This window comes from Oenanthe melanoleuca, chromosome 4, assembly GCF_029582105.1.
Source record: "Oenanthe melanoleuca isolate GR-GAL-2019-014 chromosome 4, OMel1.0, whole genome shotgun sequence".
Taxonomy (NCBI): Eukaryota; Metazoa; Chordata; class Aves; order Passeriformes; family Muscicapidae; genus Oenanthe; species Oenanthe melanoleuca.
In genome coordinates this window covers 35,713,534-35,738,683 of record NC_079337.1, presented here as the reverse complement: position 1 = coordinate 35,738,683, position 25,150 = coordinate 35,713,534, and the positions used below count along the sequence as shown (strand labels likewise).

General features: G+C 33.9%; 1 protein-coding gene across 1 annotated transcript in view; it reads left to right on the top strand.

The window, feature by feature from the left end:
• The window catches only part of GPM6A (glycoprotein M6A), a 113,346-nt gene extending 88,417 nt beyond the window's left edge, over window positions 1-24,929 (top strand). The window contains exons 4-7 of the mRNA XM_056489629.1: window positions 13,108-13,261; window positions 15,277-15,353; window positions 16,668-16,733; window positions 22,671-24,929. Coding sequence (XP_056345604.1) covers window positions 13,108-13,261; window positions 15,277-15,353; window positions 16,668-16,733; window positions 22,671-22,823 — 450 coding nt within the window. The 3' untranslated portion in view covers window positions 22,824-24,929. The remainder of the gene's footprint in view (window positions 1-13,107; window positions 13,262-15,276; window positions 15,354-16,667; window positions 16,734-22,670) is intronic.
• Window positions 24,930-25,150: the final 221 nt, after the last annotated feature.

The window sequence follows — 25,150 nt, the reverse complement described above, 5'->3', positions numbered from 1 at the left end:
TACACTTATTTTTTATGTTATATTAATGATAAATAATATATAAATTAGTGGGCAGAGTTAGTTCCCACTGTATTCTACTACAACTCTCCACTCTTAAATAAGTGGAATACAGTCTAAACACATATAAGCAATAGATAATTCCAGTCTCACAAAAACTATCAAAACCAGTATTTTGGATATCCTGACATTTAAGGTTAAACTGCACACAGACAATCTGCATCTTGTAAATTGGAGAATTCAGTGTGTGTATCATCTCTAAGTAGATGTAACCTGCTCCACAGTAATCCTGCGGTTTTTGTCTCTTTTCCTTTCATTCTTGTCATCATTGTATGATTTTGGCACTTTGACTAAGATTGCTCTAAAACCTTTAAATAAATATGTAAAAAAAGACTGAGAACATTTTAAATAAAGAGCAGTCATTTCTTATGCCAGCACTGCTTCCATCTTCTGGAAAGAAGTCTCTAATCTATATTCACTGAAGACCTACTAAGTTAGTTCCAATTCTGTATAGAGTAGCAAGATTTTCAGAACACTGTTTTTCTTCACAGCTCCCATGAACTCCTGTCCTCAGTATTGCAGCAGAGCACTGCTACATCCTCTCATTATTTTGATAGCTGTAATTCTCTAGTACAGTTCTAGCAGAAATGAATGGTTACACAGCTATTCTATGGTTAATATCATTGTTATTATTAGTGATTCATTACATTACACTTTACTTTCCTCATCAGTAATTTGCAATGCTTGTGTTTTAATTTGAGAAGCTCTGGGTTGATACACATTGTGCAGCTAAGGTTAAGGCTGTGTACTGCTTATGATCACAATTAGAATAATCTGTCTATTAGTTTAATACCTTGTTGTTATTATTCTTTAAGTCAATCAAAGTTTTTTTCTTTTTCTTGATGAAAAAAACACATGAACCTGTTGTTTGATTGCTTGTCTCATTTTGATGATATGTCAGTAAGATTTCTATACAAATGTCTGGAATTATTTTGGATTCTTATTCTGGATTTAGTGTCTGTGCTCTAGAGGGTATATCTCAAAAAAAACAACTTAATATCCTTTTGACTAGGTTGATTTTCTTTTTCTCATACTTAAAATTCTTAAGGGAAAAATAACATCCTAAAAATTATATAGATATAGATGATATAGATATAGATATAGATGATATAGATGATAGATATAGATATAGATATAGATATAGATATAGATATAGATATAGATAGATATAGATATAGATATAGATATAGATATAGATATAGATATAGATATAGATGATATAGATATAGATATAGATATAGATATAGATATAGATTAGATATAGATATAGATATAGATATAGATATAGATATAGATATAGATATAGATGATATAGATATAGATATAGATATAGATATAGATATAGATATAGATATAGATATAGATATAGATATAGATAGATATAGATAGATATAGATATAGATATAGATAGATATAGATATATTTGGAATTAGATAATATTTCAATCTAAGAGAGACACGTTTAGAAATTATTCAGTTCCTTAATGCTATGATATAAAGGAATAAGACCTAAGAACAGCAAAAAGAATAGTGGAGAGGTAAATGAAACCAGATCAGCATTGTGTGTCAAGGCCAGGTTGTTCAATTGCTAAAAAAAAATTTTTATTGTGTACAGTTGCCAAAATGAAATAATGCTATTGAAAGGGTTTGGCAGATGCTACCAGTTGCAAGAACACTTCCTTGTATACAGTTTTGTGCTAGTAATTTTGTAAATATTAAAATCTAAACTATCAAAGATTAAACAGTTGGCTTCTTTTAGCAGTGCCTTAATACTAACAGCAATGTACATACAGGATATTTGTTGTTTTGAAAAAATAAAATTATAAAGATGGCTCCCCATTGAAAATACCTTTGTAAATATCCAGTTGTGACTATGATTTCACATTAAATTTGTTGGTGTATTTCTAAATAGAAGTTTATCATGTTAAAGTCTGATAATGGAGTCCTTTAGCTTTACCATTGTCAGCAGTTGTTTGCCATTAATATTTTGCCTGAGCCAGTTTGTTCAGTCTGTGATTAAACCTACTATGAAAATGGAGGTGAAAAAATCACTAAAAATTTTATGAGGAAAAATTATTTTAATTTTATATGGATGAGCTGAATTTCTATATATGGAGGTATGAAAAGTAACTTTTTTTCCTCTTTTTTAAGAAATATTTTTGAAAAGCAGGCTTTTAAGAACACCGATAGCCAACATCTGAAGGAATTTTTCATGTGCCCTTCCTGACCTCCATCCTGAGCTGCAAATAGCTCATTTTCTAGCCCTGAATGGGCAAAAGGAATTTTTTTTGCCTGAAATAATGGAAAAAGAAATAGCTCAGCCTAACCTTTGCAGTGACTGTATAGTTGACTTATCAGCTGATATGAGGCTTAGCATCCAAGTCATGTCAGTGCTGCCATGGAGTAGAGCCTCTCACATCTGAGAGAAGCCTTGGGAAAGTGACAGTGAAGACTCTCATTGGCAACGTTTGCAGACTTAATTTACTGTGAAAAGTAAAACAAAAGCAGTGAAACAATGCCAGTCACATTCGAGGAGGGATGGCTTTCTTTCTGGGCTTCATTTTTCCATGCCTGAACGTGCTTTTAGAGTATCAAATAAACAGTCATATATAACTGTGCTGCAGCATGATTAGTAAAGAATGGGGCAGGCCTGAAGCCAATCATAACACTGTTTTCATGTTTGCAATTTAATACTCTGCCTATTTATATACAGATCCCTTGGCCATGGAAAGCCTCATTTACACCTTGTTTCAGAATATCTGCTTATTGAGTCAATAGAAAAAAATGAATAAAGAAATACAATTACACTTTCCCTCTCATGGTATGCTATAAAATGGGAAAGGAGGTTTGGTTTTTGTTTCATTTCATCAGAAAATATTATATATAGACTTCATCATGGCAGTTGTATTTCTATTTCTTTGTACCTTGCTTTTCAAAAGAACCATGTTAAGACTCTAGAGAAAGATGTATTCTAAACTTCCCTTTCATATATCTTCTGTATCTTTAGATTCAGGAATATTTTATTTTAATTACTAGCAAAGATTTTTCTGCCTTTGAAAATAATTCTGGGTACCTAATTACCTCTGTGCTATTTCACACATGCTTTGAGTGCCTAAACTAAAACATGAATGTCCCAAAATATTTCCAGATTATATTGTGCAAAAAAACTATGGAAGCTGCACAAATGTTTTGAAAAACCATCTGTGAACTCCTCACTTCATCTTTTCCTTACCAGACCAGTTATTCTAAAGGCAGTGAAACTGCATCATATTGCCATTTGATTCTTTGTGTAACAGGAGGAAGAGAGCTAAGAGCAGGCTCAGCTGGCTTTCCCACCCAGAGCAGATGTAATATTTCTGAATGCTAGAAGTGAAGCTCTCATTTCTGAAAATTAGATGCTGTGTCTGGATATTCTGGGGGAAAACTGCTGATCTGACAGACAAGGGGGCCTTGCTTCTGATAAAATTCTGCTCCATATGACAAATATAGTATGCTTCATACCATATTTGTGGACCTTCTCTCCAAGGCAGCAGATATACTTATGGGTCCAGAATCCTTTAAACCAACCTTAACTAGGAAAAGTATCTAAAAATCTCATCTTCATACATATCTAGTTGTCTATGGTGTAAGTAGTTTCAGACCATGATATGGGAAATGGGTAAGGTGAGATTTGTAGTGCTCTGACCTTTCAGAAAGCTAACTTGAATGAATTGAATGAAATACCTCATTATTTTTTTCCACAAATTACCCAGAAGATAATGGAGTAGCTAATTTCAGAGGGAATGCATTATGACACAGACATATCCCACCTAATTAAGGATGTCACTAAGGTTGTCAAGACAAAGGCCTATGGTCCTTCAGTAGTTAAAGGAGAGGGAGGCTTAGGCAAACTTTGTCATATGAATTGAATTTTTTTGTGACTGTCCTATTTTCTGCAAAAAGAATAACCCTCAAATCTTTTAAGTCATGTCTTTTATATTAAGCTCTTCAGTCAACTATATACATTAGTTGGATGTATCCTGCCTGGCCCCTTTAGCTGAAATTTAGGTGAATAACATTTTCTATCTAAACACAGCTGGAGTTAGTAGGAAGAAAAGAAAACATATTAAAGAAAGCATACTAGCAATTTTATGGGTTGTTGGAATTCATCTTATACCTGGTTACTAAACAAGTGTTAGAATTTCTTTAGAGAACTGTGCTCCTTGCAGTTTTCTGCTCTGCATCTTGAAACAGGAAGAACAAGCCTTAGCAATAATTCAAAGCCCAGTTGAATGGTTGAGTCATCTTTACGTCATCCTCTCCCAACAGCATTGTTAATACACATCTTGAAAAGGAAGAGGAAAGCAAGTTATCTTTTCCACTATTTTTTATATTTTTAGAAATATTTTGCAATGAGCTCAGAAATTATTTTGTTATGCATATCTAGGTGATGACTCTACTTTTTTTCTGTCTTATTTCTGTAATCTGTCCAAGCCTTTTTGTTTTTCTTTATTGTATGGTTCCAGATTTTCTCAGGAATACTGCACATATAGAACCATACTTTCATATGATATTCCTTTTCCCCCATAACTTCCCATGTGTTGTATATGCAGCCCTTTTGTTGACTGCACTATTCATTATTTCCTTTAATAGAGGAGTGTGCCAGACATTGCAATGTGCCTTGCCAGTAGCTTCTCATCTTCTCTTGGTCTTGCTGCTCACTGACAGCAATGTTGTTGGTAGTGATAAAGTAGATGAACTGGTTGTTTTTGCTTCAGATTGTGTTTTTTTTTTTGTCTTGCACATTGATGGCAAGATTTTTTTCTTGGCATGTGAGAACAATCAGTAAGTATTTTTTATTAATTAAACTGCTGTCATACATTTCCAAAGTATGCTTAACTTTGGGGGAGGTTGCACTTTCTCCATGGACTTTAAGTTCCTTTTATTGATCATCATAAATTGCTCAGGATGATAGCTTATTTCCCCTATGTTCAGATAATCCATTTTAGCTTTAACTTGAATGAATCAGATGAAGACATTTTCCCCTGATCCTTGTTCTCACCTGGCTAATTTATTAAGTGCATCTAGACATCTTACTCTTTTTATAGCTATTTAAGCCTTTGAATACCAGTGAAATTAACACAAATTCATTATTTTTATAATGAAAGAAAACCCACAGAAACCATATGCCTTTGTTCTCCATATGAATTGCATCTTCCTGTTGATGTCTTGCAAATTCTTAATTAGCTTTGTAAATATTTTTTGGCATTGCTTGCACGGGAAGGAGGGAAACCTTTAAATTTATTTAAGGTCAAAATAAAAGCTTAAAAGGCTGTGTTATTGACTGAAAGCTTGGGAAGACAGGAAACGAGCAAGGAAGGTCCCCACCCCTTAATTTTTCCATAGGTTTCTCAAAGCCCATTAAGAATATATCAGGAAAGAAAACACGTTGTTTTTTTTTTTTCTTTGACAGCCAAGTATTAACCTCGAGTTTAGACTTATAACTATTATTTCTGCTTTCTAGTTTAAGCTTCACTGCCTTGTTTCCAACTACAAACCATGGAATCCTCCTGAAAAAATGTTGCAATGCAAATTTTGGAAATGTGAAAAATGTAAACAGTTTGTATTATTCAGTACTTTCCCAGCTGAATGTTATATCTTCATCCTTGTATGGAAAACTTGTCATCACTGAAAACCATTAGAGTATGGTTCAGGATTTTATAAAAAATTTATCAGCTATTTGGTAGCATAACCTAGAAAATTTACTACTAGGACCTGCCCACATTTTCAGGGAAAAGGTAACGATGGAACTGATTGTTTTTTATACTTTATGTCTTCAAATTGAACAGTTATGCGGCATGAACATAGAAAGGAGGGCACATGAAAAAGGAGTATTTAACGAAGGTATCCAATCCATATTTTAAAAAGCCAGTTTTAAAACCAAATTATTTACCTTCAATAACATTTAAATACAAAGCAAATACCTTATCTACATTCTCAGAGAGCACCTCCTAGCATTAGAAATATACCCCCAGAGAGAAAAATGAAAGGAGGAGGATAATTTTGCTAAAGTGAAAATATGATCATATGCATTTTTGAGAAAAAATAATTCCATTTGAAAGATTTTTAAAAAAAAATTACATAGGAAATTCTGCTTTGGCAAGCAGCAGTAAACATCCAGTGCTTCCTATAGGCCTTAGAAGCCTGTCAGGCTACAAAATATTATAGTCTTACCTGAAGGATATATAAAACAATTAATGATAACTTTAGGAAACACAGTGCTATAAACCCATCAACATTCTAAAGAAAATCCAGAAACAAAAAATAAATTACGATATTTGGTTTCTAAGGAAATGCCAAAGAGACAAATTGTATCATCTCAAGGTAAAACTTAGACTTGCACCAATACAAAGCCATCTTCTTCAATCTGATATTTCATCCATTTCTTTACTAAGCAATATTTCAAAAAGGGAATCAATTTGTTAGAGAATCATTTCTGACGTGACTGTGGAAATCTCCTCCTACACTACTACCAAAAAATCGACAGCACAAATCAGAAAGTAAGCTAGTTTTATACATGCATCTAAATGGTTTCCAAAGGAATATAAATAATGCATGGAATATTCTAACCTTGAAATACACATTTAGAAAAATATATGTGCAGATAAAGCAACAGTGAGAATTGATCCTAGCTGTGACAAAATCAGTTGTTCTTCCACCTAAACTATCTGTAGAAGAAAAATGTTTAAAAAAGCCAAACAAAACTGTTCCAAAAGATGGTTTCAGTTTTCTGGGATTTTATATATTTTTGGTTAACATATTTTAATAATCAAAGTAAATTCTCATTAAGTAATATTCAGTATATGAATGAATTTCAGTCAGGCAAACCTGAGAAGTCTATCTCTCTATGGAGAGAAATTTGGACCAATATTGACTTTTTTTTTCCTCTTGAAACAGTTGACTTGAATGTAAGCCAAGGAATATCAACCACATGACAGTAATAGCACACCATGAAATCTATCCATGTTTCAACAAGACTTTTGGAGCAGTGCCTGGGAGTATAATATGATAGAGAGAGAGAGAGAATGAACATGTTTTGTAGAGGCAATGATAAATGTCCAACCAGTGATTGTTAGCAATGAAAGTGATGCTGTAGAAAAGACTTTGCACATGTGTATTTTCTGTGGTTTACAGTGCATAGTTATAATATAAGAACAACAGTCTCTTCCAGAGGCATTGTATATAAAATGAGACAAGTTGAAATATTTTTGCTTCATCTTTTGTCTCTCTGTGAATGAGGCATGAATTTGGAGATGCTGGTTAGTGCAGAAATTAAAATGTTAGAGGCCATTTCCTTGTGAGCTACTCAACAGTCCTTCTTAAACATGTTAATGTCTAAAGCCATCTGCACAATTTTTTAACTTTTCTTATTTGTTTATATTTAAATAAATAATAGCATCTTTGGTTCTAGACAACATTTTAAAATAAACAGCTGAGGCTGTTTTAGCTTCTGCATTGTTAAAATATTTTCCACAGGAACTCAGCAAGTTTTCTACTTGCTGTCTTTCATATTTGCATACAGGGAATTATGCATGTAAAATGCTGTTACAAAAAAAAATACATTGGGAAGAGGTGGAAATATTTATGTAAAGATTCTTTTTAAAAATGAAAAAAGAAATTGCAAATTCTGCTGAATGAAATCTGAACCTCTGAAAAGAAGAACTAAACTACTGTGGGGTAATAATACAGGTAATAAACAGGAACTAATCTTTAAGCTACTCTGTCATAAAAATTTATTGATAGAGCCTTTATTGAGTCTGGACTGTTGATGTAAGGTGTAGTCAGAGCCCTGCATTATAGAAAATTGAACACAAAGAAACAACAGGCCTGAGGTGGGAGCACATAGTACTTTAAATCTGACTTTATGTAACCTGAAGAGGGAACTGTGCACTCCATCAGTACTCTCCCAGTACAGCTGCATCAAGACAAATTTCAGCATTTGAGAAAATACGTGTCAGCTGCAATGAATAATTTAAAAAGAGTATGCAAATGCATTTATGCAGAATGTGTGCAGGGTAGAGACAGTAGCAATAACTCAGAGGATTTTTTTCTGGGGAAAATGAACAAGATGAAGCAGAAGTCCTGAAAGCCAAAGGTCAGTTATGAATTTGAGGCTGGCCAAAGTGCTAAAACTAAATTAGTTTTTATTAGCATTTGAAATCAAATATATGGACAATTGAAAGTGAAGGAGATGTCTGAGAGAAAGGACAATTCAGGGAGAAATTGAAAAGATCTCTTCATGCGTCCGTGTGGCCAAAAAATCCAACACAGCACCTTGTTCTGGCACTTCCTACTGGAAAAATGAATCCAAAACCGGGACTGCACTGCACTGCAGAGTCCAGGTGCTTCCCAGTATTCCCATAAGAGACACCCAGGCTAACCCTGGGATTATTCTGGCTGAGGTCCAGCACCACGAGGGTTTCATAATGACAAGTGATAGGCTATGAGCAGGATGGATGTACATGATCTCTGTAGGTAGGGCTTTGATCTCTGGCACAAACCATCTAAGAGAATTTCTGAAGCTGTGAAGGGGTTTGGAAGGAATCTCTTAGCTCATGTAGGTGGTAGTAAACATTTTTTGTGTGTGTGTCATAGGATAATAAATCTAAATATGATGCAAAAATAAGAAAATGTACATCTTTTTGCAACTCTTGCTTTGAGAGCTCACATCAGGGAGTTCATATAAAATAAATATATGATGAGATTGAGAGAAAGTGTAAAAGCAAGTACTGAGTGGTTTGGAAGACAAAATTACATGGCAACATGAGTTTTCTGGAGTTAAGTTTTATTTGGGCACTTAATTTGTTGCTGTGTTTCTCTATTATTTTTCTTGTAAGCAGTAGTGTCCATATAAGATGAAATGAACGAGGTCTAATTAATTTCCTTTTCATTCAATTTCTGTTTGTAGGGACTGTACCTTCTAGATAAGATTCCACTGTCTCTGTCCCTAGGGTCACTGGAGCCATCATACAATGTTTCTTCAGGGGTACTAAATTATTGATAACAAAACTAAAACAAGAACAGTGTTTGAAATTTAATGAATGTGCTTTTCATGGGACAAGTACCCATAAATTAGAAAGAAGGAGGGAGGAAAAAACCAACCAGTAACTGAAATCTTGATCTTATTAAAATAGATAGGATATGGGTAATGTTTTCAGTGGAAAAAGGATTTCAATCAGCTTTGACCACCAGGGAAGTTGTGCTCCACACAAAAATATCTGAATATGCTCTGAAATACCTACTTCATGACATTCGTCTGTTTTCATTTAAAAATCATTCCAGAAGGCTGATGATTTTCCATCTTTGATAATTTATAACTCAGAAAAGCCATTACAGGCACTGAAAAGCTTACAAAATCTGACAAGAGCATTTTGCAAGCTGTGGTGATGATATAAAAAAAATAACTACTAATAAGTCAAAGATTTGTTTGTTCAAGTAATTATTCATTTAATCTATTCTTTGCAAATGTGAGCTACGTTTAAATTAACAATCTTTTATCTTCATGATTTTGTAGATGAATTTCACTATCACTTCTGTTTTGTTTTGAGTTTATAAGTTTGGCTTCTTAGAGTGAAAATTGAACTGATCAGAGAAAGTAATTTTCACTATGAACACAATAGATAGGATGCTAAAGAACAAACTGTGATACCTCTTTAAGACTCTATACTGCTATTTCAGAAATCTTCAGCTTGTCACGTAGCAGAATGCTACTTCAAAGGAGAAAGATCCCTTTGAATCTCAGGGGATTGGGTTCTGAATTTAATTCCTGGAGTGAACAGGCTCCTTAAGCATTCATTGTAAGTTCTCTTGAGCAATGAGGGAAGGTTGTAATAGCAGAGAAAATTATATTTAAAAAACACTTTATTTTCCTGTGCTTTTTTAAAAATCAGGTAATTCATAGTTTCAGTCAATTGTAAAAAGAATTTACAAGCTACCACCTGCTATTGCTAGAAACTAATAATTTGTTGTGTAGGCTTAAACTTTTTTTACTGCCCCTACAGCAGGAAGTATATTACTGCCCAGATCACATTTCTGTGGTTTGCTTCACTGGTATCAGTGATAGCAGCTTCTAGGCATAACCCATAATTACACATGGTTTAACTTGAAGTTGTGTATTTTAGTTATTCTTACATAAACCAAGGAAGCTTCCGTATTTTTTCCTGTCTTCTTGGTGTTTGTGGTGTTATGAGATGAAATTAGGCACATCATTGACCACTGGCTGTTCAGCTGAAAGCAACTGGCAGAGGAAAACTGAAGTTCTTCCTTATCTAAAATATGTTTTTAAATCTAAATCATCATTTGATCAACTTTTTCTGACATACCAAACCAGTCAGATTCATGTTTTTAAAGAGAATCTGTTCCATAACAAGCAGACAATTCTCTCTGAGAAGACAGGTCTTGTGACTCACAGCAGCTAACATCTGACAGATTTCTACTATCATTTTATGCCCAAGGCAGATTTTTATAGGCTAATAAGCTCTGCTTTTCCTCTCTTTGCTATGCTAGTGCTTTGTATTATCTCAGTGGAGATTTTTGAGTATGCTTCTTCATCATTACCACAGATCAGAAAATAAATAGATATTAAAAAGAATTTGTAATGTTCATGGCAAGGCCTATCTTTTTTTCTCCATTTGGGGCTAATCACACAATTGCAAGATTCTCAAATCTATATGGAGCCCAGTAATAAAAAAAGTTATTACATTTCAGTAATGTAACTAATAGAAAATATTTAGTACTCCATTAAATAATTATGGATGTGCTACACTGAGACATGTACTAAATTTATTAAGTATTGTTTATTTCAAAAATTCTAGAAGGATCTCAGGTTAGACTTCAGACTTACTTGTTTTTGAAAAGCTAAGAATATAGTCTAGGAGTCTGGTTTACTTTTAAAACACTTCTAGAATAAATGAGAATTTAAAGTCTATACCAAAACAATCTTCTTTCTTATTTATTATTCCTGCCTTAGAAAAAAATGACTGCAAATCTTTAGCTTGATAATAAATTAAGATCAGCCATAGTCCTTTAGCTGGGAATTTACATCCCTGAATCTACATTTCTAAGTAATTTTGCAAGTAATTATTTGTGAGTGCATGCCTGGGGTTGAGCCAGATATTATTTCATTAACTTTGACACTATTATAGGGAAAGGAAAAAAAGGAAAACAGTAAAAGAACAATCAAAACAACAACAAAAAAGGAGTGTGTACAAAACAGTATTTACTTGTATTAACTATTTGCTCTGCAATAGATAGAATAGAATTTCCAATATATAAAACAAATGACACATGGAAATTTCTACAGCAATATTCAAGGCTGCACAATTATTTTGGATTCTGCTATCACTTTCTCTGTTTCACCAGTTGGGTTTCTAGTAAGTGGGTTATTGGGAAAATTTGGTAAGGAAGACAGCCATTACCTGCATTAATGCATTTTTGGAAATCTCTAAGTATAAATTAGTTCTGGACATTAGTTTTTCTTTTAAACTAGTTGAATACTAATTCAAGAAAAGGATAGAAATCTGATATCAAAAGTAGCTTTTCCAGCAAAACAGCTTTTCCAGCTACTACTACAAGTCTCATTTACCTAGGGACAATCAGGAAAATTAATCTGAAATAAATTTTAAACTGGATTAATTAAACTGCATTAAATCCTTATGTAAATATCCTTCTTCAGAATGAAAATACTTTTATTTAATAATATTTGGAAGCGAGTTAAAGTAAATCAAATTAAGGTCTCTTTAATAATGCTTGAGGACATCCATCCTGTAACTTCAAAGCAATAAAAGTATCTCATTTAAAATTCAGACCTTTGTTGTTTTGGATTACTTTTCCTATCAGATCAATGTGGATAAGCCACCCTGCTACAATTTTTAGTACCAGGTAAAACCTTTTAGATTCTGACCTTATTTCATTTCAATAACTAAAATCTGTACTCATATTAGGATTTTTCCTGTATTACCTGAATTGAGAGATCTTTCATTTAAAAAATAAGAAAAACAAACAAGTAAATATCTTCCATTTCCCCCTTATTTACTCTTTAAGGTTTAATTTTAGCAGATTTTTGATCAGCTTATTCAGCTTTCTAAAATATTTCTTATTTCTTATTCTCAGAGCCGATATTTTCTGAGGTAAGCAGCTAGAAAAATGTTAGTGTGATGAATTTTTTTTTATTCCAATAATGTGTTCAGATTCATCAGCATTTCTGAAGCCACCAACTGTTGGGGCTATTTGGATTCAATATTTAGAGACTAATTTCCACATGTTACCTAGTAGCCTCTTCATATCCTTTCCACAGCATAAAATTAAAAGATTGTTTGTTATTAATAAGAATGTTTCCCAGTGGTGTCAGGCCAGCAAAGGAGCAACAAGATAGTATGTTTACATATTTGTAGGACATTTACTTTTTCTTTTTTTTCTGAATGATGAATTTGCTTGTATGTAGACCCCAAATATATCTGAGTGCAATAACAGAATGGCAAAAAAATAGTCTCATTGGTTCAATGCAAAATGGATTTGCCAGTGAGATTTTTGTGGTGGTCATGGATAAATGCTCATTTTTATTAAGAGCCCAATTTTAAAAGCAAAAGAAGCAAAGCCTAAAGCATTTAATTTTATTTTTTTTTGCATCATGATTGATAGTGGAAGATACAACCATAGGGCCTCTTGTCCTAACTATGGAGTAGAGGTGATGAAAGAGAGCTTTTCCCAGAGCATGCAGATGTCTGTACTTCAGGTGTGCTGCTTTGCACACGAGTGAGAGGAACACAGAGTAAACTTGCACTTCTGGAAACATAATTCTTGTTCTTCAAAAACATCATATTAGTGCTCTGGCATCATTTTGACCTACTCATTAATAGATTATCAGACCAAAACCATAAATTAAATGAGGACAGAAACAGGCAAAGCCAGTCATAAACAAATTTGTTACATCTCTGTGGTTCCTTTCCTTCCAAAAATGTATCAGTTGAGTTCTGACTTACCTCTGGTTTTGCTTTTCCTTCTTTTCCTGCAGTTTATTATGCTGACATACATCTTTATGTTGGCCTGGCTTGGAGTTACAGCTTTCACTTCTCTGCCTGTTTACATGTACTTCAACCTGTGGACCATTTGCCGAAATGCCACCGTAGTGGACGGAGCTAACCTGTGCTTGGATCTTCGCCAGTATGGTATGTGAATAAAATGCACTAAATGAAAAGTTAAGACTTCACATAAGAAAGCATTCCACTGCTTTGCTTCCATGTATCTGAAATGAGCTGTTCAATGTTTCTGAAACAATTGTTAAGTGTCTCTCTCTGCCCTTGTACCCACCAGTCTAGGCGGTGTGTAAAAGATGAACTGCATTTCCAGACCTGACAAAAATTGAGTCAACCTTGTCCATCTTCCCAGAGTAATGAAAATCTGGCATGGGCCTTTGGCTTAGTCTCTTCTTGCCTAAAAAGCTTAATTTGTCATTCATCTGGAGAGTGACTTTTAATCTTGTGGTAGGACTGACTTGGAGATGTGAGATCCTGGGGTATCAGCTGTCTCTGCAGAGGTGAACAGGGACATGACAAGATTCATGGCTTTCAAAAACCTTCATGAGGACCAACAATGCTGATAATAACACTAAGAAAGTGGTGGAAAGAGAGGTAGAGAGGGAGTGGGGCTAAAGCCTGAATGGTGGAAGTTAAATAATGTAGGGATATGCACCTAGGTGTGTTTTGAGAAGATGCAAAATTTGGATAGAAAGGGATTTGTAATATTAAAATGTCTGAGAATTCTTATGTTGGTGATGGTAATTAAGCTCCTTCCTTCTATAAGACTGATTTGATTCTACATGTTATGGCCTTAGTGATTTCTCAACCCACAGAGCTTGGGTAATCATACTCTCAACAGAGAGTTTCTCATCTCTCTTTTGTTTTCTTGGACTAAAATAAAATCACAGTATATTTTTAATTGTTATGTAGAGATATAAAAGATGCTGCATTTCTTGGCAAAGAAGCAGTTTCATGAATAATAAACATTTCAATTAACCTGAAATAAAATGTTTGACATTATTCTTTCATGAGAGGGAAGAAAAGTTGGGCTTTTTTATTATTTATAGTTTGGGTTTTTTCCTGCACGGCATGGCAGGTGAGTTTAAAAGGCAATTATCTGTATAGACCCCATCAAATGGATTATTTTTTCTTTCTATGACCTTTTATTTTGTTAATTGTCATGCCTTTTTTTTTTATTAATTCTATTTAGGATGTTCATAGAACACTAAGATACACAGTGTGTATTCTGTGAATGTACCTGTTTTCTGTAGATTCAGTTAAAAAAACCCTGATTAATATTAGGAAAGAACCATTTTTCATTATAAATGAGTTAATTGCAGTTTTTTCTTCAAGCTAGTCTTTGATTTGGTATCTGGACATTAGCTGAAAAAGCAAGGCAGCAGATTCTACTTATTGCTAAAAAGAGAAGCAAAATATAAATTGGTATCATGCTATTTTATAACTTGTGAAAGAAGCTTTATGCCAGATCAATATGTTTGAAACCAATATGCAGCAAATTTCCCCACATTAGAGAAGGTCTGTGAACATTTTAAGTGTATAAACTTATTGCAAATATTTTCAAAAATGGCAGAAAAATTGTTACCTACATGTTGCTTATTAGGGCTTGTGCTAAACAGATGATGTATTAGTTTTGTTCTGGATGAAATGGAATAGTATCTTAGGATGGTTTTGGTTGCAGGGAACCTTAAAGACAAGTTCCAACCCCCTACCATCTTTCCTCTAGATCAGGTTGCTCAGGACCCCATCCAACCTTCAACACTTCCGGAGATGTGATGTTCATCATTTTTCAGGGAAACATTCCAGTGGCTCAGCACCTCACAACACGGAATTTCTTCCTTACATCTAACCTAAACTTATCCTCTTTCAGTTTAATCCCTTACCCCTTGCTCTACTGCAGCATGTGCAGAGTTTTTGTATGAATTCCCTCTCCAGCTCTCTTTTAGTTCCTGGAATGCTGCTCCAAGGTCTCCAGGCTGTGCAATCCCAACTACCTCAGCTTGTCTTCACAGGAGAGGTGCTCCAGACTATCAATTGTCAACAAAACCCAGATATCATTGTTAAAATAAGTTCTTAGCTGTTCTCACATAAAGGAAGTTGAGCTGTACCAGGAATTCTAAGTAATGTGGATATTTATCCTTCTCCAGGCATCGTAACTATTGGAGAGGAAAAGAAGGTTTGCACTTCATCAGAAAGTTTCATCAAGATGTGTGACTCTAATGAGGTAAATAAATATCATAGTATTTTTGGCAAATCCATTATATATGTTGTTGTAGGAAGTAGCTAATATATATTTTCCTACTGTTGATGATCTAATTCTAGCTATGGTGATGAATTATATCACAGTGAAAAATATAGTCAAGCAAGTAGTTTTTCTAGTCTTTTACCAAGTAACAAATTTAGTCAGTGCAATTTCTTCATCCATTTGTTTTCTAAAGACTTTTGTGGTTTGTTTGTCTGGGGCTTTTAAATAATTCCAATGCCTTGTTCTTTGTTACTGAGATGTTTTTGAAAGCTAATGCCCCTGCTTCACAATGAATAGGTGCACAAAATGACTGGCTGATTGAAGGGCTTGTGATTACTGTTGTGACAGGAGAGTAAAGATTTCAAATGGATTTGGCCAAACCTTATTGACCATTGGGATAGTAGCTTTTAGCACATTTTTCTTTGTAGTTTTTCCCTTGGGCAAATGACACCTGTTTCAGTGTTCTGGTTTTTTTTAGATGATAAAGGATGAAAACAGGACAAACAAAATTACACCTGCCTAACACAAAGAGAGGCTAAAATGTTGATCCCTCTGAAGCCAGAAGGATCAACACTTGCTAAGAGTTTTACTAGGTCTTACCTTGTAAATGGTTGAATAAATCTTAGTGGGAAGGTACACAATCTGCCCTTATACCAAATCCATTTTAGAAAATGCAGCTCTTGGGGTGCAGTTGACTCTCTGTGGCTGCTGCACAAACCAGGTCACAGAAATTCAAAGCAAATGTAATTATTTGGTTTGGAGTTAGGTGAGCAAGGTGGTTAATTTGAATTATGTAAGTAACCTGGTTTATCTCTATGGACAAATTCGAGAGGAAAGTGGATCAATATATGAGGATGGAAAGCTGCAGTTAATGAAGGGAAAATGGGGTGTCCTAGGCTGTGTCTACCACTGGAGAAGCCACCACAAACAGAATTCTTATAAGGTAGTATTGTAATATTGTAGCATAAAGAAACACCAAACAAAACCCTCAAATGCACTGGAGTATTTATTTTTAAATAATTAATTTTCTTAATATTTTATTATGTAAATGCTGTATTTTTAAACAGAGTTATGCTTTTCCCCTGATATGAGCATTGTAACAAAACAAGCACAAACACAATGGCATGTAGTGATATCAATCTCTTGGAAAAATATTCCAATTCCTGTTCATTACTTTTGTGGATGGGTGGCACAAGGAAGGCAATTATTTGTACTATGTTATTCTGAGTTTTTATTCATTTTCTGTTTGTTGTACATGTACCTGAAAGTCCTTTTCTTTGCCTCACTTTGCAGCTAAACATGACATTCCACTTGTTCATTGTGGCACTTGCTGGAGCTGGAGCAGCAGTCATTGCTATGGTAAGCTACCCCACACTCCACCCCTCATCTGAATTGGTTCTGGTTCTCACTTAGGGTCAGCTGTTCAATTTTCATACTATCACTCAAAGCTATTATTAAAATATAGTTATGTAATTCAATACTCTCAATCTTTTTCTTCTTTTTTTTTTTTTTTAATATATTGATGGATTCTCTTTGAAGTAGCATATCATGATTACTTTTTTGAGTTAAAAAAAATATCTGTAAGTACATGCTACGAATTTTTACTATTCTTTTGCTGTATTCAGCCAAGTCTGAATTCACATGTCTGTGTTGTAACATAGTATTATACTTTCATGATCTCTGCCTTTCTGGGTATTCATAGGCTTGCCATGCTGCTATTCTGGGAGCAGAATCTTTTTGACAGTTCTGTGAATATATATGAATGTGTTGATTTTTCTGTCAAGACTAATTTTTCTGCTCCTTTATAATGAAGATTACTTTAAATTTAGTGACACTTTGTCAAGGAGAAGGTTCCACTGAGAAAAAATGTGCATGAGCTAGTGCCCTGCTCTCTGTCTTTTGTCTGCTGTATTTGCTTAAGCATGAAGATATTTTTAGACTCTCAGTTCTGTACTGGTGTAGGTTTGCACTGTGCACACTGGAATGGGAAATGAGAAGTGACTGTAACTTGGTGCTGATGCACTCATAAGTGTTAGTGGTGGTGATCACTATATTCTGCTTATACTAGTAATTTTTTATAGATCATAGGGCCATGATTATTTTGCTATCCTTATAATTCCATGAAGCTAGTACTCCTCTTACATTAATGATTTTGCTTGTTTTCATCCGCCATTTATTTGCTGCAAACAGCAAAGATAGCTAAATGAAAAATATCTCTTCAATGTAGTTTTTTGTTTCAAGGCCACAAATAATAAATGTAAGAGTAGAATACAAGTCATATTAATAATTTAATGGGTTTTTCAAACAAATTTTTCTACTTACAGTTCCAATAATGATGGACATATAGCAATTATGATAATATATCATTATTGTGAGGAAATTTAATCCAAGAGATCATTAGTTTTCCATTGTATGATTATTTGGAAGTATATTCAGTAATTATTATGAAATGCTAGTTTGCTTAGATAAAAAATTCTGCATTTTAAACAAGACTTTTGAATCTGAATAGCCACTGATAGATATTAAATTAAAAATAACACATCTTCACTGAAAGAAAATTAAGTAGGTACATTGTGCCACACAGTTTAAATACATAATACTTTCAATGAAGGTTTTAAAAAGAGGCTTCAAAACTCAGCATTTCAAAGAATCCATAGCTGTATTACAAGTACAAATACCCAGGAATTCACTTTAATGTGTACATTTATTCACATATATTTTATCCAATTGTGCTTTCTGTTGAATTCTATAACTGCACAGAGCAGGTATGATAACACTGTTTAAAAAAAAATAAAAATTAATATTCTAAGTGCTAGTAAATTGCATAGTGTCCCAACGCTGGTAGGCCTATGGTTCATTAAATGTTTGCAACAGTTTTATGTATATTTCAAGTTTGTAACTATACTGTTTGTTTTTAACCTACCATCCTAATCTGTTAGGTACCTGCTAAAGACCAGCACATTCCACCCTTTGATGGTGGTAATTTCTAAAACCAGCATACCAGACCACATCTGTAGATTGAGATGTGCTTCACACTTGGTGCAGTAGCCCAAACACAAGGATAAGGACATGAGGGGAAAATCAGAATTTTGTGGCTGGATGTGCAGATATTAACAGGTTCTCTTTTAAGGGAAGTTTACTTTCCCAAGGTAAAAGTAATTTAAGGCAGGAAAAATAAATTTGGGGTCCTAATTATCTCATCTAGGAAGAAGAAGATATCTTTTTACCTCCAGATCTTACATTCAAATTAGTAGATAGAGATAATGTATCAGTAGTGAGAAATAGTGTACAGAAGTTATTCCAGTAATTGGAGAACCAGTGCCCTTACTGCACATGCTGTTTCAAAAATAATCACAACTATGAAATGGTGATATTTGTGTTTGTGTGTATCCAGAACATGTTTGTGAAGTTCAACAGGAAAATTAGATTAAAATATCAGTATTTTACAAGAGAAAAAGCTAATTAATATAAGATACTCTTAAAACATTTCTTACAAACAATTACTTTAAACCAGAATAGTCTCTCTGACTAAAGTCATAAGTATATTGTATTTATGGCCACCCAGTAACAGTAGTGCAACATTAGGGGTACTGCTGAATATCTGAATTGGTAAAATATACTGTCTGAATTGGCTTTTAAAGTTATGTCATCAATATACCTCTGAATTCTCACTTCTGAATTTGTGAACATTTGCAAGTGCCAGATTATTTAATATATGAAGATTTCTTAGAACCTCTAATGCCAATATGATTCTACACAATTCACAAAAGGATCAGCTTATTCATAAATGTTAAGTCCATCTGTCCCAAGGATGCTTTTCATGAAAGTAAAAATGTAAAAATACATATTTTCAAACAGTAGCCATTTATTGCAAAGCCACCACCACAAAACTTGTTAATATTTGCAATACCATTTGGACACAAATCATAAATTCCCCATATCTCTTGGTCTCAGATTTGCACATGAATTTTTTCACAATTCACTAGATACCTCTTTAGTCTGCAAAGGAGAATGTCATTTTGGGGTTCAAAAGAAGAATTGCCCTATGTATTAGGGCTGATATATAGAGAACCTCATATTTTTTACAGTATATGTCAGGGAAAGTCTCATTTTGCAGCAAAGAACAATGTTGAAGAGTTTATTTTGAAAATTTATCACTCTTATGTCAACCCAAGATGGGAAAAAAAGAACCAAAACCTGATAGAATTATTTATGTTGTAAATGCTTTTTGAGAGTTTTCATAATGGAAAAAAAATAGCCAGGCTTTGGAATCATATTTAATTTGTACCATATATGATTCTGAGCAATACTGTTCTTTCTTATGTCTGAATGGACAACAAATGCAAATGGAAAAGATCATTACAATAATACATATTAATTTTACTATTGTCAGTGTGTTAGATAGAAACAGAAGACATGAAGCTTAAATGTAAGCTCTAGCATTCAATAGTTGATTGTAAAGCCAGTATACTTTCCACCTGTGATGTTTCCTCAAAAACACTGTAGAAAAAAATTATGAAATGCAAAATTTCCTTTCTCAAAAGTTACCATGTGAGCTGGTAACTCTTTTGCCTTAACTTCCACAGAAATTTTGTTCTGCAGGGTGGAGATGCAATCAATTCTGAAATAGGAACGAGGCAAATGTCAATTGGTCTATTCTTCTCCTCAGTATGATTGTTCTCTTCTTCAGGGTATGAGATGACTATAAAGAGAGGAAGAAAAGTAATTTAGACTTGGGTGCTGAGGAAGTAGTGACCTGAATGGAAAATACACCCCCCTGCCCATGCACCCTCCTAGGCTAGCTGCAATTCCACAATTTCTAAACACTGAAGCATACTTTCACCTTATGAAGAAATCTAAGCAGGAATAGGTATGGAAAGCCCCTGCACTGTCTTGCATATATCTGTAATTGAAACCTCCTGAGGCAGACTGTGGAAGCTGCCTGGTTTCAATTTAAATAAACCTTGATGAGGGCCCCGCTGGCTTCAGGCTATTCAGGTCATGGAGTTGTGAAATGCAATTAGACAGCCACTTAGAAATGACCTCCTTAGTGTGCCAATGTTATCTAGGAACTTGGTGTTAAAAAAAAAAACAAGGGTGGCTGGACTGTTCAATGTATATGTCATTCTAAAACGTGGGTATATATTTGAGATTATATAAGTTAGAGTAGGTGTTTCCTGGCAAGTCTTCCTACTTACAGTGAAAGTAAACTCCAAGAGTTTTCAACAGTTTATTATAGTAATTTGATTCAGTAGCTTCATAAAGAAGGGATGGGCAAAGAGTGGGTGTTTAATGAAGGTCAGACTGTCACTGATATTCCTTCAAAACAATCTATTTTTTAACAAAGAAAAATGCTGAGTGAAACTGCAAGATATTAAGTTTGAATTTGTCTCTTACTGGGTCATTACCAAATGTTTTGTGAGGATAAGAAAACATCATCCCTTTTCATCACAGATTCTTCAGTTGCAAGGATTTCTGGCAAATATGTTTTAAAAGGTCATGAAGATGTGAGTACACTGATACCTCCCACTTTCAGGATTCTCATGTCTACAATCTGAGGTTTAGACTGTATTTATAATTGAAATTTCAGTTTCAAAGGGCCAGTATTTATATTTTCATTGGGTGCAAATTGCTATTGAGATGACCAAATTGTCAGGATTACCAGCCTGTTTAATTTGATTTTTCTCAATAGTTTTACTGTGGAGAATTCAAGGTGTTTCATTCAGTACATCCAGGACTGGCATCTCTCATTTGATTTAGAAATGCCTGATCCAGAAACTACCCATGGTGAAAGCTTCTGGAAGAGCTGAGTTAGGATAGAAGGTGTTTCTTTTTCCTGTGTACTAAATGATGACTACAGAGTGTTCCAGAGGGGCACACAACATGCTGCCCTCTCCAACATCTATACCTAAGGATTGTGTTGCTAGTGTTGTTCTAGAGATATGTAGAAAATCCTAAAGATATGTAGAAATACTACTCTCCAGCTTGTTTTTTTTTTTTTTTCTAGAGGGCAAGTTCTCTGAACAACTTCTTATTTCATGCCTCCTCAAGTCCAACAGTATTCCTCAAATAAGGATTAATTGGAAACTTGACATAATACACGAGGATAAAAATGATAGCAAAAATATCTGATCTTTTTAAGGGCTTCAGAATGCTTTCCTTGATTTTAATAATCCAGATTAAGAAATATACTCTTGCATGTACTAATCAGCAACAATTGACAACGAACATTTGTGAAAAAACCAGTCCAAATAACATTGGATACTCAAAAATAAAAAAGGACATATTAGAATAGATCTCTTCATTTAGTATGAATCTAAGATACTCATATCTGCAACAGTGCAACATGAACAGGAGAATTTACATAATCTCAAGGTGGTTTTTTATTATTTATTGTATTATTATTCCATTTTGCATTAACTTTTGCATTCATGCATTTTGCATGAATCCCAGTATAACTTATTGATTTCTTAGAGAGGGGTGAAATATTTTTGATCTCAGAAAATCATCCATTTCTTCTGAGGAAGTAGATTAACATAAATTAAAGAAATGCTCTCATCAGAAAGTGTCTGAAAGTCTGCTAGGGACAGAATGAATGTCAGAGAGTCCCAGCATAAGCCAGTTGAATATCCTTGTAGAATATTTTTATTTTCTGACTGAATACAGAGTAAAGAGAGCATCCTTTTTTTTTTTTTTGTTAATTTTTTTTTCCCCCAGCTATTTCTTGTCACATATTGCCTAACTGAACTTATTTTCCAGTTACTGACAGTTTTTCCCCAGATTGGTGAGTTAAGTACAAAACTAGAATTGTAGTTGAAAGAAGACATGGCTAAATGGAAAGAAAATGCAAACTTTAGCAAAAATTAAGAAGCAAAGTTTCTATAATTGTATTAGATATGCAGGTATAAGATGTATCTATGGGATATTTCTATCTTAAGAACTACTTTAACAAATCCTTCTTCAGTGGGCAAAAGTGTACAATAAATACAGAACCAGAAGGCATTTTTACATGTACCTTTGCAGACTAGCTAAAAAATAATGCAGGGATGATTTGTGGATTTTTCAAGATTTTAGGCTGTTTTTTCTTATATCAGTTGCTACCAACTAGTATTGATAGTAACAGTAACAGCTGGGATATAATCTGAAGATTAGTGAGGGCTGAGTTTGCCATGGTGGTCCTGTAGTACTTCTTGACACAAGAATTCCTTGTTCCTGATGATGGGAGCCCAGTCTCTGTCCTACAGCCTATTCTGACTGCCTCTACTGCTTCTTAATGCTGTGTTACCTCTCTTGCAGGTCCATTATCTCATGGTCTTGTCTGCCAACTGGGCCTATGTGAAAGATGCTTGCAGAATGCAAAAATATGAGGATATTAAGTCAAAGGAGGAGCAAGAGCTGCATGATATTCATTCCACCCGCTCTAAAGAGCGGCTCAATGCTTATACATAAAAGAAACCTTGTCTTACTTCCTAACATGTGAATGCTTTGTTGTTTAACTAAAGGCCATCCTACCATTTTAAAAAACAATTGAAAGTGCTTCTCACAAAAGATAGTTTGGGTGACTTACATATCACCTACATACAATTCTTGGTTGTCTAGCACTTGGTTTCTTAATTAGTTCTTACTTTGTGTGACCATTCTATGCCACAAAGCTCCTAAATAGCCCTTCCTGAATCCCTTTAAGCTAATTAGTTCTGATAGGTCAAGGATACTAAACTATTGTCAAATACAACTATGTGTTTGATTTTTTTAATCACTTTGTATGTGTTATGCATAACACCTTTTGCATTGTTTCTTATATGTTTTTGGAAAAAAAAGGTAGCTTTTTATACTTTTTAGTTTTGAGTTCAGTAACTACTTTAACTACAGGTATACTTCAAAGGGACCATTGTACATGATGTACAATATATAACGAAAACATTCTGATGACTTTCCTTTATATATGGAAAACCTGCCAGAGGGACCCTGATCAACTTGAATGAAGGTCCTAAGAACGTTTTAAACAATCAAAGGTGCAATTTCTAAATTTGTAATAGTGGGTAAAAAAATACAAAAAAAAAAGCGAAAAAAGAAAAAAAAAAGAAAAAAAAAAAAAGAAAAAAGTGCTTCTTATCTTTGTTAACATTGTATTATTGATGTTTTTAAAGAATATTCTCTTGTTTCAAGTTCCATGGGTGATAATTCCTGTTTGTATTGTGAGCATGCAGTCCGTGGTGCTAACAATGCATGGCCACTTGCCTTTTGAAGGAATTCAATACCACGGCTACCTGTTAACGAGTTATGGTATATAGACAACTGTTAATTAAGTGATATAGTTATTCATAGTTTTCTACAGAATAATCTCTCTTTAATTCAATGATGGTTATGCTAAATTGGAGCTGTCCATGTGATGATGTAAGAAATTACTGCTTAGCTACATTTATGAAAGTAATATATCAAAATTGCAGTGACCATAGGAGTCAGATGTCTTTTTACCTGCTTTAAAAATTTAAATGGATTGCACCTGTCTGAACTGTAAAAGATATATAAAAGGAGACTTCCATAAATGTTATAGCTTGGCTTCTAGCTTTCCTACACATAATGGTTTACCTGTATTACGTTGAAGTAAGGTGAAAGACCACTACAGAGCTTATTATTTCAAAGTGTAGTAATATATTTGAACCTTTATTTTGATATGAAAATGTTATCAGAATGATAGGTCATCTTAATTTGAAAGAATTACCTGTATCAAAAACAGAACAAAAAACCCTATTTAAGAAAAGTTGGTATTATTGGACCAAATTTGGTGGATTTTTTTTTTTATTTTGCCTATTTCTAATGCTACAAGAATGCTGTAAAGTGTCTTTTAAAGTGATGTAGCCTGACAAGACATTTTTGTCAGTGTTAAAAATCTTAGGTAGTTTTGTGCACTTATTGGACCATTGTGAATTCTCTCTCAGTGTAAGTGCATTTCTAATAAAACTTCTTGAGTAAAACTCTTCTTTGTACTATTACTAGTCATGCATCATCAGTAATTTTTAACAATTCTTGTAGTAAGTAGAAGGTAATACTATAGTTACTTGTGGCATGATAATGCATTAAGTAGTATTAGTTGGTTGAGTTTTTTGTTTTCTTTTTCTTTTCTTTTGCTTGTTTTGGGGTTTTTTTGGTTGTGTTTTTGATTTGGGGTTCTGGTTTTGGTTTGGATTTTTTTATTACACTGTCCTACGGGGTCAACAGTTTTCTGATAATGTGCAGTACAGGTATTACAGTTCTGCAAAAAGTATTAGGAACATCTTTTTGGATTCTATATTGTAGTGTTTCAGTTTTGTGTCTTAAAATGTTTGTGCTGATTTTTAAAACTATGTCTTTTAAACTCATGTAATGATGTTAATGCTTTTGGCTCTTCTCTGGTATTAGAGTTTGTATTTTCACAAAGAATGCTTTGTAGCAGGCATTACAATTAATCTGTTTTGTACATAAATGTGCCAACAGCTTGATGGTGGCGTTTTTGAAATGTAGAACAAAGTGCTTGCAAAATGTAATAAACACACTTGTGTACTTTGTGTTCTTGTTAATTCTTTGTGTAATTTTTCTTTGCCTGTACTGGACAGGTCACTCCACCCAGAAATGGATGGAGCTTGTTTCTCCTATAGACCTTGCTATTTCACAGACTGCTTTGAAAATGTCTCCTAAACAGCATTTAGTGTCAGAAGTCATATATCTTAAGACTAAGAGAATAAAATATTTCCTAAGAACAGTTTCATTGTCTAGGAAGCGCCAGGTAGCAGGAGCCA